This window comes from Rhinoraja longicauda, chromosome 34 (assembly GCF_053455715.1).
Source record: "Rhinoraja longicauda isolate Sanriku21f chromosome 34, sRhiLon1.1, whole genome shotgun sequence".
In the NCBI taxonomy this organism is placed as follows: Eukaryota; Metazoa; Chordata; class Chondrichthyes; order Rajiformes; family Arhynchobatidae; genus Rhinoraja; species Rhinoraja longicauda.
In genome coordinates, this window is record NC_135986.1 from 23237661 (window position 1) to 23250002 (window position 12342).

The 12342-nt window shown below is 57.2% G+C and overlaps 1 protein-coding gene across 1 annotated transcript; it reads right to left on the reverse strand.

Moving 5' to 3' along the window:
* Positions 1-7109: 7109 nt before the first annotated feature.
* Positions 7110-12074, reverse strand: LOC144609524 (maestro heat-like repeat-containing protein family member 1). The gene has a single exon (XM_078428018.1). It carries the CDS (start codon positions 12072-12074, stop codon positions 7110-7112), a length of 4965 nt encoding a protein of 1654 aa, XP_078284144.1.
* Positions 12075-12342: the final 268 nt, after the last annotated feature.

Consider the following 12342-nt stretch of genomic DNA (forward strand, 5'->3'; position numbering starts at 1 on the left):
TTACCAGCGGCGAGGCCTTTAATATCTGTCGTGGACCGACCACAAGGACGCCTCTGTCTGAAACACCATCATTATATACACCACCATTATACACAGCCAAAACAAGATGGCCGCCCACCCGCCTAACCTGCTGTTGGTCCTCCGTGTGCAGCCCCATACGCAGCAGGGTGCGATGCGCTGTGTATTGTGACACATTCCTCCCGTCACCACCATTTTAACATTTTCCGTGACTTGTGCCACAGTCGACCTTCTGTCGTTTCGGACCAGACGGGACAGCCTTCGTTGCCCCTCGCGCATCGATGAGCCTCGGGCGCCCAACACCCTGCCTGTCGCCGGTTTGTGGTTTGTCCCTCCTCGGACCACTGTCTGTCGGTCGGTCGGTACTCACCACTGCTGACCGGGAGCACCCCACAAGCCTTGCCGTTTCACAGATGCTCTGACCCAGTCGTCTGGCCACGACAATTTGGCCCTTGTCAAAGTGGCTCAGGTCTTTACTCCTGCCCATTGCTCCTGCATCCGACACGTCAACTTCAAGAACTGACTGTTCACTTGCTGCCTAATATATCCCGCCCCTTGACAGGTGCCATTGTAACAAGATATTTATTCACAAACTGCTGGAGCAACTCAGCAGGTCAGGCAGCATCTCTGGAGAGAAGGAATGGGTGACGTTTCGGGTCGAGACCCTTCTTCAGACTGATGTCAGGGAGGGCGGGACAAAGGAAGGATATAGGTGGAGACAGGAAGATAGAGGGAGAACTGGGAAGGGGGAGGGGAAGAGAGGGACAGAGGAACTATCTAAAGTTGGAGAAGTCGATGTTCATACCACTGGGCTGCAAACTGCCCAAGAGAAATATGAGGTGCTGTTCCTCCAATTTGCGGTGGGCCTCACGATGGCACTGGAGGAGGCCCATGACAGAAAGGTCAGACTGGGAGTGGGAGTTGAAGTGCTCAGCCACCGGGAGATCAGTTTGGTCAATGCGGACCGAGCGCAGGTGTTGAGCGAAACGATCGCCGAGCCTGCGCTTGGGCTCGCCGATGTAAATAAGTTGACATCTGGAGCAGCGGATGCAATAGATGAGGTTGGAGGAGGTGCAGGTGAACCTCTGCCTCACCTGGAAAGACTGTTTGGGTCCTTGGATGGAGTCGAGGGGGGGAGGTAAAGGGACAGGTGTTGCATCTCGTGCGGTTGCAGGGGAAAGTGCTCGGGGATGGGGTGGTTTGGGTGGGAAGGGACGAGTGGACCAGGGAGTTACGGAGGGAACGGTCTCTGCGGAAAGGGGAGGGGATGGGAAGATATGGCCAGTGGTGGGGTCCCGTTGTAGGTGACGGAAATGTTGGCGGATGATTCGTGGTTCAAAAAATGCTGGAGTAACTCAGCAGGTAACAAGATAATCAATGTTATTCACTTCGCCTGTCAGTGGTCGTAATGTTTTGGCTGTTCTGCCTCCACCACCACCTCTGGCAGTGTATTCCAGGCCCGCCACCACCCTCTGCCCTGCTCATTCCGCATTAAACCTCACCACTCTCACATTGTAGCTCTGCCCTCGCGTGTTGGGACCCTGGGGGAAACAGGTTTCTGACTGACATTATTATCTGAATGGTGGCCGATTAGGAGAAGGGGAGATGCAACGTGACCTGGGTGTCGTGGTGCACCAGTCATTGAAAGTAGGCATGCAGGTGCAGCAGGCAGTGAAGAAAGCGAATGGTATGTTGGCATTCATAGCGAGGGGATTTGAGTTTAGGAGCAGGGAGGTTCTGCTGCAGTTGTACAGGGCATTGGTGAGACCACACCTGGAGTATTGCGTACAGTTTTGGTCTCCTAATCTGAGGAAAGACATTCTTGCCATAGAGGGAGTACAGAGAAGGTTCACCAGATTGATCCCTGGGATGGCAGGACTTTCATATGAAGAAAGACTGGATAGACTCGGCTTGTACTCGCTGGAATTTAGAAGATTGAGGGGGGATCTTATAGAAACTTACAAAATTTTTAAGGGGTTGGACAGGCTAGATGCGGGAAGATTGTTCCCGATGTTGGGGAAGTCCAGAACAAGGGGTCACAGTTTAAGGATAAGGGGGAAGTCTTTTAGGACCGAGATGAGAACGTTTTTTTCCACACAGAGAGTGGTGAATCTGTGGAATTCTCTGCCACAGAAGGTAGTTGAGGCCAGTTCATTGGGTATATTTAAGAGGGAGTTAGTTGTGGCCCTTGTGGCTAAAGGGATCAGGGGGTATGGAGAGAAGGCAGGTACAGGATACTGAGCTGGATGATCAGCCATGATCATATTGAATGGCGGTGCGTACAGGCTCGAAGGGCCGAATGGCCTACTCCTGCACCTATTTTCTATGTTACCCTATCTACGCCTCTCATTATTTTACATATGTAGTTTAGATACAGCGTGGAAACAAGCACTTCAGCTGATAGTCCACGCCGATCACGTCCTGTACACCAGCACTGTCGTACACACACACATACACACACACTAGGGACAATTTACAATTCTTACTGAAGCCAATTCACCTCCAAACCTGTACGTCTTTGGAGTGTGGGAGGAAACCCACAATTTACAATATACATCAATGACTTAGATGAAGGGATTAAAAGTACCATTAGCAAATTTGCCGATGATACAAAGCTGGGTGGCAGTGTGAACTGTGAGGAAGATGCTATGAGGGTGCAGGGTGACCTGGACAGGTTGTGTGAGTGGGCGGATGCATGGCAGATGCAGTTTAATGTGGATAAGTGTGAGGTTATCCACTTTGGTGGTAAGAATAGGAAGGCAGATTATTATCTGAATGGTGTCAAGTTAGGAAAAGGGGGCGTACAACGTGATCTGGGTGTCCTAGTGCATCAGTCACTGAAAGGAAGCATGCAGGTACAGCAGGCAGTGAAGAAAGCCAATGGAATGTTGGCCTTCATAACAAGAGGAGTTGAGTATAGGAGCAAAGAGGTCCTTCTGCAGTTGTACAGGGCCCTAGTGAGACCGCACCTGGAGTACTGTGTGCAGTTTTGGTCTCCAAATTTGAGGAAGGATATTCTTGCTATTGAGGGCGTGCAGCGTAGGTTCACTAGGTTAATTCCCGGAATGGCGGGACTGTCATATGTTGAAAGACTGGAGCGACTAGGCTTGTATACACTGGAATTTAGAAGGATGAGAGGAGATCTTATCGAAACGTATAAGATTATTAAGGGGTTGGACACGTTAGAGGCAGGAAACATGTTCCCAATGTTGGGGGAGTCCAGAACAAGGGACCACAGTTTAAGAATAAGGGGTCGGCCATTTAGAACAGAGATGAGGAAAAACTTTTTTAATCAGAGAGTTGTGAATCTGTGGAATTCTCTGCCTCAGAAGGCAGTGGAGGCCAATTCTCTGAATACGTTCAAGAGAGAGTTAGATAGAGCTCTTAAGGATAGCGGAGTCAGGGGGTATGGGGAGAGGGCAGGAACGGGGTACTGATTGAGAATGATCGGCCATGATCACATTGAATGGCGGTGCGTACAGGCTCGAAGGGCCGAATGGCCTCCTCCTGCACCTATTGTCTATTGTCTATTGAAACCGGAGCGCCCGGAAAAAACCCATGTACAGGCAGAGGAGGAGATCAGTTTAACTAGCCATCATGTTCGGCACAAACGGTGTGGGCCGAAGGGCCTGTTCCTGTGCTGTACGGTGGCGCAGCGGTAGAGTTGCTGCTTTACAGCGAATGCAGCGCCGGAGACTCGGGTTCGATCCCGACTACGGGTGCTGTCTGTACGGAGTTTGTACGTTCTCCCCGTGACCTGCGTGGGTTTTCTCCAAGATCTTCGGTTTCCTCCCACACTCCAAAGACGTGCAGGTTTGTAGGTTAATTGGCTTGGCAAATGTAAAAATTGTCCCTAGTGTGTGTGTAGGATAGTGTTAGTGTGCGGGGATCGCTGGGCGGCGCGGACCCGGTGGGCCGAAGGGCCTGTTTCTGCGCTGTATCTCTGAAATCTAAAAAAATACTATTCTATGTTCAAATGGTGAGAGTCAGCTCCTGATTCATCGAGTGATACAGTGTGGAAACAGGCCCTTCGGCCCAACTTGCCCGCACCGGCCAACATGTCCCAGCTACACTAGTCCCGCCTGCCTGCGTTTGGCCCATATCCCTCAAAACCCGTCCTATCCATGTACCTGTCTAAATGTTTCTTAAACGTTGCGATAGTCCCAGCCTCAGTTACCTCCTCCGGCAGCTCGTTCCATACACCCACCCCCCCTTTGCGTGAACAAGTTACCCCTCAGATTCCTATTAAATCTTTTCCCCTTCACCTTAAACCCATGTCCTCTGGTTCCTGAGGTCAGGATTGAACCCGGGTCTGTCTATGTCAGTGGTGTCAGTGGCACAGTGGCAGAGTTGCTGCCTCACAGCGCCGGAAACCCGGTCTGTACGGAGTTTGTATGTTCTCCCTGTGATCGTGTGTGTGGTTTTTTTCTGGGTGCTCCGGTTTCCTCCCACACTCCGAAAGATGTACAGGTTTGTAGCTCAATTGGCTTCGGAAAAGTGCAAATTGTCCCTGGTGTGTAAGATGGTGGGAATCGTTGGTCGGCCTGGACTCTTTTTGGGCCAAAATGCTCGTTTCCACGTTAGAAACATAGAAAATAGGTGCAGGAGGAGGCCATTCGGCCCTTTGAGCCAGAGATGGGTGCGCACCAGAGGAAGGGAGCAGAGGAAAGAGAGAGAGAGAGTCAGGCGTTCGTTTACCCCGAAGATAGACACAAGATGCTGGAGTACCTCAGCGGGTCAGGCAGCATCTCTGGAGAGAAGGAATAATGGGTGACGTTTTGGGCCGAGACATAGAAACATAGATGCAGGAGGAGGCCATTTGGCCCTTCGAGCCAGCGCCGCCATTCATTGTGATCATAGCTGATCGTCCACAATCAGTAACCCGTGCCTGCCTTCTCCCCATATCCCTTGATTCCACTAGCCCCCCGAGCTCTATCTAACTCTCCTTTAAATCCATCCAGTGAATCGGCCTCCACTGCCCTCTGTGGCAGAGAATTCCACAAATTCACAACTCTCTGGGTGAAAAAGTTTCTTTCTCACCTCAGTTTTAAATGGCCTCCCCTTTATTCTTAGACTGTGTGTGTGTGGCCCCTGGTTCTGGGCTCCCCCAACATTGGGAACATTTTTCCTGCGTCTAGCTTGTCCAGTCCTTTTATAATTTTACGCGTCTCTATAAGATCCCCTCTCATCCTTCTAAACTCCAGTGAATGCAGGCCCAGTCTTTCCAATCTTTCCTCATAAGACAGTCCCGCCATCCCGGGGATTAGCCTGGTGAACCTACGCTGCACTCTAGTTGTAGCTGTAAACTCAATCCCTGCATTTCCATGAGTCTACAAAAGCCTCTTCAATGGTTCTATCGTATCTGCCTCCACCATCACCCCTGGCGGCAGGTTCCAGGCACCCACCACCCTCTGTGCAAAGAACTTTCCCCTACACATCTTCTTAAACTTTGCCCCTCTCACCTTAAAGCCCTCCGGTATTCTAGCCTTTGATATTTAGTTTAGTATAGCGCGGAAACAGGCCCTTCGGCCCACCGGGTCCGTGCCGCCCAGCGATCCCCGCACACTAACACTATCCTACACCCACTAGGGACAATCTTTACATTTCCCACGCCAATTAACCTACAGACCTGCACGTCTTTGGAGTGTGGGAGGAAACCGAAGATCTCGGAGAAAACCCACGCAGGTCACGGGGAGAACGTGCAAACTCCGCACAGACGGCGCCCGTAGTCGTGATGGAACCCGGGTCTCCGGCGCTGCATTCGCTGTAAGGCGGCAACTCTACCGCTGCGCCACCGTGACATTTAGGACAGAAATGATGGGCGTTTGAAATTTCTGGGCCTGTACTGGTTGGAGATTTGAAGGAAGAACGGGGGACCTTATTGAAAGTTACCAAGGCCTTGATAGAGGGGATGTGGAGAGGTTGGTTTCCACTGGTGGGAGAGTCTAGGACCAGAGGGCACAGCCTCAGAATGAAAGGACGTACACCTTTAGGAAGGAGATGAGGAGGGGGAGTTTCTTTAGCCAGAGGCTGGTGGATCTGTGGAATGCATTGCCACAGGAGGCTGTGGAGGCCAAGTTACTGAGTATTTTTAAAGTGGAGATTGTTAGGTTCTTGATTAGACAGGAGAATGGGGTTGAGAGGGGAAAATAAATCTGCCATGATTGAAAAGTGGAGTCGAATCAATGGGCCAAAGAGCCTAATTCTGCTCCAATGACTAATGAACTAATATCCCACCATTAGGCAGGGATGGAGGGATATTAGGCCTCTTAAACCCCCCTTAAAAGGGAGGAGAAGGGGGTTTGAGGGGGATGGAATGGGGGGAGAGGGAAGGGGGTTTGAGGGGGATGGAGTGGGGAGAGAAGGGGGGAGGGAGAAGGGGGGAGGCGAGGTGGGAGAAGGAAGGGGAGGGAGGGAGGATAAGGGGTTTGAGGGTGATGGAGTGGGGGGGGGGAGGGAGTGGAGTGGGGGGGAAGGGGAAGGAGGGGGAGGAGATGGAGGGGGGGGGGTTGAAGGGGATGGGAGTGAGGGGAAAGGGAAAGGAGGGGATGAGGAGGGAGGATATGGGGTTTGAGGGGGATGGAGTGGGGGGAGAAGGGGAAGGATGGGGGGAGGGGAGGTAGGGGGGGATGGAGGGGGGAGTGGGAAGGGTGGAGGGAGGGAGGATAAGGGGGTTGGGGGATGGAGTGGGGGAGAAGGGAAGGGAAAGGAGTGGGGAGGGGGGTGGAGTGGGGGGAGAGGAGAGGGTGCTGCACCAATGCAGGAGAGGTTTGGGCCCAATGGGTCCACAGATCGTCTAGCAGTGTTGCAATATTTCCCGCCACGTTCCAGCATTTGCCTTGTGAAGGCAGAGACACAAACAACCATCCCTACTTGTTTGTTACGGGTGTCTTTATTAACTCTACACGTCTCCGCTGCTCGAGGGGGGAAGCTTCCTCTCGTGTCCCCGGCAGACAGACCCTCCTGAGCAAGCCACTCCCTAAAAATCGTTAAGGACTCTTATTTTTTTTCTTTTCTTCCTCTTCTTCTCTTTTCTGATCCTCTCGGCCCCACTCCCCCTCCCCGGGGGGGGGGGGGGGGGGGAGAAGGCGCTAGAAGCCCCGGTAGAGGCCGAGGACCCTGGCGGCCTTGATGCGGACGCAGGGAGACACGTCGTGAAGCATCATGATGATGGCCACACAGACGTTCTCGTCGTTGCTGGTCTCCACGTAGTTCTTGGGCAGGTTGTAGAGGAGGAAGCCGGCAAGTATCACGGCGTTGCCCCTAATCTCCGGCAGCATGCTCTTGAAGAAGGACATGCTGCCCGACAGGTAGAGGCCCACGTTGTCGGGGAAGTCGCTGACGATTAATTTGGTCAACTGGCCGATGAACTCCCAGTAGCGGGTGTTCGACTCCTCCAGCAGCTCGGTCTGGAAGACGGCGCAGATTCCGTCCGAGCAGAGGTAAGGGCTGACCAGGTGGAGCACGGTCTTGCAGGCCCGGGACACGTCGGGGCTGCTGTCGTTCAGGTGCAGCAGGAGGCTGACCAGGCTGTGGTGGACGTGCTCCAGGAAGGCCGGGCGAGAGCCGTCGCAGGCGAAGCGGGAGAGGTTGCCAAAGGCGGCGAAGGCGGCCGTCCGCAGCCTCTCGTTCTCGTTCTCGAAGAAGGGCTGGACGGCCGCCACCACACCGCCCAGCACGCTCCTCACGTCCTGCTCCTCCAGCTGCACCACCACCTTGGACAGGCCCGACATGGCCTCCAGCGCCACCAGGTCTTCCAGCTCGGCCTTCTCCTCCAGGCCCGACACCATGGCGGCCAGCAGCTTGTCCGAGTACTTGGAGATCTTCTGCGGGGAGCCCAGAGCCACGTTGCCCAGGCCCCTCATGGACAGCCAGTGGACGGTTGGCGAGGCGTCCTCCAGGCCCTGCAGCAGGCTGCCCACCAGGCTGTCGGTAATGTTCAGGCCCTGCAGCGACGGCTGTGCCAGCAGCTCGCCGAAGAAGGCCGCCACCGTCACACGCTGGTGCTCGTGGGCACCCAGCAGCACGGGCTCCAGGCAGCGGACGATGTCGGGCAGGTGGCACAATGCGTGCCGGCTTGCCGCCCTTGCCAGCACCGACACCCCGCGCTGGTGCTCCTCCGTGCTCTTCATCAGCTCCCAGCCCCCCTCGTCCTCCATCAGGGCGGCCACCTCCTCGGTCTGCCCGCGGGCAAGGGTCACCTTCAGCGCCTGCACGGCCGAGTCCCAGACGTTGACCTGCGGGGGGCTCTGCAGCTGCAGGGTCATCAGCTTCTTCCTCTTGGACGAGCTCTTGCCCTGGCCCTCAGCCGCCTTCTCGCTGACCAGGAAGCTGAGGTAGAGGACCAAGGTGCCGAAGAGCTTGGGGTAGAGGGTGACCACCGACTCGGTGGACTCGGGATTGGACACCATCTCGTTCAGGGCGTAGATGATGGCCACCGCCTCCGGGGAGCCCGTGGCCTGGGGCCTCTTGCCGCCAACCTCCCCCCGCTTCTCGTCGTGGCACAGGTAGTCGTTGAGCTTGCCCACCAGGCAGTCCATGGTGTCGGCCGCCAGCTTGGCCTCGCGGGCCAGCGAGTGCCAGATGGCGCTGGTGTACTTGTCGTAGGGCAGCGGGCGGAACAGGAGGTAGGTGAGGACCCCCAGGAGGCACTGGGAGGTCAGGATGGAGATGAAGTGGATGACTGAGAATCGTACCTGCTCCAGGGGTATGGTCTGCATGCGAGCCTGCAGGTGGTCCAGGATGTCGGGCACGTGGTCCTTCAGGGCCTCCCCGTGCTTGCGCACCAGCGTGTTCATGACCACCGAGGTGGCGCTGGAGCAAGTGGCGTGGAAGTCGGAGAGCCCCTCGAAGAGGGTGAAGAGGAGGGAGGGGAGCTGCTGCCTGGGCAGCTTGTTGGAGATGACCTTGGCAATGTCATAGCAGATCTGGAAGAGCATGTGGCTGTCGGGGTTGTGGAGCTGGTCCTTGATGGTGTGGAGGTGGTCCACCAGATCGTCCATCTGGTTGACCATGCAACCCTCGTAGCGCACCTGGATGTAGAGGAGGGTGTACAGGCTCTCCATGGCCATGTAGCGGATGGAGAGGACCGGGTCGGCACAGCGGGGCACGAAGCGGCCCACCAGGACGCCCAGGTTGTGGAAGGTGCCCATGTTGACCGTCTTGAACCGCTCTCGGTAGAAGGCCAGCAGGGCCAACATGGCCTCCACCGAGCGCTCCCGCTCGTGGTCCTTGACCGACACCATCCACTCCTGCACGTGCTTGAAGATGAATTCCAGGCCGTCGGACGTGAGGTTCTGGGTGAGGAACTCCTTCAGCAGCTCGTGCAGGGCCCCCACCGTCTCCCCGTGGAGCACCTCGCGTTCCTTCAACTTCTTGGTGTCCTTCCTCTTCTCCGTGTCCAGCGGCAGGAAGGAGAAGACGGCCTCCAGGCTGTTGCGGAGCAGCTCGGACGACTCCATCTCGTTGAGCCGGGGCTCCAGGCGGATGAGGTGGGTGCAGGCGTTGATGGCCGACTGGCGCACGCGGGTCTTCAGGTGGGCCTTGGGCTCGCCGGCGATCAGGTCCTGCATGTAGGTCAGCACCTCCTCCCTGCGGCTGAACTTGAAGTGGTGCTTGCCCTTGTTGGCGTAGACCGCCTTGGCGATCAGGGTGACGGCCTTGATGAGTGTCAGCTTGATCATCAGGTCCTTGGTCTCCACCTTGATGCCCAGCACCTTGGTGTTGGAGAGGCTGATGATGTGGTCCAGGATGTGGATCTCGATGCGTTGGAGGATCAGCCCCTCGGGGGCGTAGAGGGCCACGTAGCCGTAGCAGAGTATCAACGTACTCTTCACCCTCTCCATGTCCCCGTCCAACTTCTCCTTCAGGATGTTGAAGAAGCTGGCGGTCTTCTTCACGATGTCCATCTTGACAAAGTCGTCCAGCTTGGCCAGGGTGTCGTCCAGGTGGGACATGGCGCAGAAGCCGATGCCCGTGGCCAGGCCCTCGCGCTCCAGCGCCTCGTTGTGCTGCACGCTGAGCAGCATCTCCTGCAGCTCGTTGTTGATCACCTCCTTGTTGGTGGTCTGGCCCAGCACGATGCCCACGCACTTGTACAGGAAGGCCTTCTCCTTGGGGAAGTTGTGGTAGCTGTGGATGTGGCGGGTCATCTCCTCGCTCAGCTGCCAGGTCCACTTCTCGTCCGTCACCGTCTCCAGCGTGCGGCTGAGGAAGAAGAAGAGCTTGTCCTCCCACAGCTTCTGCGGGAGGCTGTCGTCCTGGTGCTCGGCCAGGAACTGGGTCAGCTGGGGCAGCTCCTCGTCCCACAGCTTCACCACCTCGGGGTGGATGTTGGGGCTGAGGGCCTGGAGCAGGCGCAGGGCGGCCGTCCCGCGGCCCTGGCCGGCGTACGGGGTGGCCGCCATGGCCAGCAGCCGGACCAGGAGGCTGTGGGGCTTGGGCATCCCCAGCCTCTCGTTGTAGTTGAGCGGGTGGGACTGCACTCTCTCCTGCCTCTTGCGGGAGCCCACCTTCTCCAGGCAGCGGCAGACGGTGGTCAGTGCGCTGGTGTAGTGGATGGGCGTGACGAACTCCAGCAGGAAGGGCCACAGCACGTCCTCCATCACGTCCAGGGTGACCAGGAAGTCCATGGTGGCCACGCACAGCTTGCGAAGCTCCTCGTCGCTCACCTGGTCGGCCTCCTGCACCTGGAGCCAGGAGGGGTTCTCGGTGGGCACTAGGCCGCACTGCTGGACGAGGAACTCCACCAGGGTGTTGCCGCCTTCCAGCTCCAGGTAGCCGTGCTCCCCCATGCTGCCGATCACCTGGGCCAGCAGCCTCTTCACCTTGTTGTCATTGTCCTGCAGGGCCTGCTTCATGCCGCACACGATCAGGGCCTTCTTGGTCTCCAGCGGCTTGAAGCCGGTGTTGATGATGTGGTTGAGGATGGTGAGGGTGCCGTAGCGAACCTTCTCGTTGTTGTTGGCCAGCTTCTGGAGCAGGAACTTGATCAGGCCGTCGATGGAGACGTGGGAGAGGATGACGAAGCAGTGGAGGACCTCGGCGTGGTTCTTGGCGCTCAGCTCGTTGGCCGTGTCCACCGGCAAGCAGGCCTGGTGGTGGAGCTGCGGGAGGAGGGTGTCCATCTGGGTCTCGGGTATGTGGCTGGCGATCTCCACCCCGGCCTCCAGGATGTTGCGCAGGCACTGGGTGACGTAGAAGGGCTCACAGCGCTTCTTGTAGAGGCCCAGGATCCCGGCCACGAACCGAGGCAGCTCCTCCTCCATCCGCTCGGCCGGGAGAAGGTGGACCATGTAGCTCAGGGCCACCACGATGGCCGTCCGCAGCTTGGGGTCCTTGTTCCTCAGCCAGTTGACGAAGAGGATCCGGTAGGCGGCGTAGATTTCCTCGGCGAACACGTCCTTGTTGAGGATGGGCTTGGAGGTCTTGTCCACGGTGGACAGGTACTCCAGGATGCTCCTGCTGAAGAGGCCCATGGCCGAGGTGAAGACCCACTTCATGTTGTCCTGCTTGGCCAGGTGCAGCATGGGTAGCATGGTCTGCAGGGTGGTGGGCAGGTAGGGCACGATGCCCTGGATGTTGGCCACTGACAGGTTGGCCAGGGTCTGCACCACGAAGAACTGGGGCAGGACCCCCGGCTGCAGCTTCTGCAGGATGTCCTCCAGGATCTCGTCGCTGAACCTGGAGCCCAGGGCCACCAGGAGGTTGCTGGAGGCCTCCTTCCAGCCCACCGCCGCCTCGTTGGAGCGGACCATCTCCTCGGAGGCCAGGGCGATCATCTTCTTGGCCAGCGGCTGGCCCACCCGGCAGATGGTGTCGCTCACCACCCGCTCCATGCACTGCAAGATGGCGGTGCGGTGACCGCTGGCCAGCTGGCCGTGCTTGAGCAGGAAGTCCAGGCAGGAGGCCAGCACCTGCTCGGGGTTGTGGCAGCCCAGGTCGTAGAGGGACTGGGCGATCTGCCGGCGCACCCCTTCGTCCCGGTCGAAGGCCGCGTCCGTCAGGGCGGCCAGCGACGCCTCGGCCTTGCACGACTCCATCTTGCAGGCGTCCATGGCTCGGGGGGCGGACAGGCGGGGGGTGTTGGGCGGGGGAGGGGGCCCCGACAGCTTTAAGGGGGGGAGAGGGGGGGGTGGGGGGGGAAAAGACGGCCGCAGCTCACGGCCGACTACAAAGCTTAAAGACCTTTCCTTCGCTTAAAGACCTTTCCTTCGAAGAGAAAATAACCCAACTCTCTCCCCTCTTCCCCACAGGGACAGTTTTCTCCGGAGTCCTTCCTCCTTGGGCTTCGCAAAGAGTCCTTCTATTCCACCCGACCTCCTT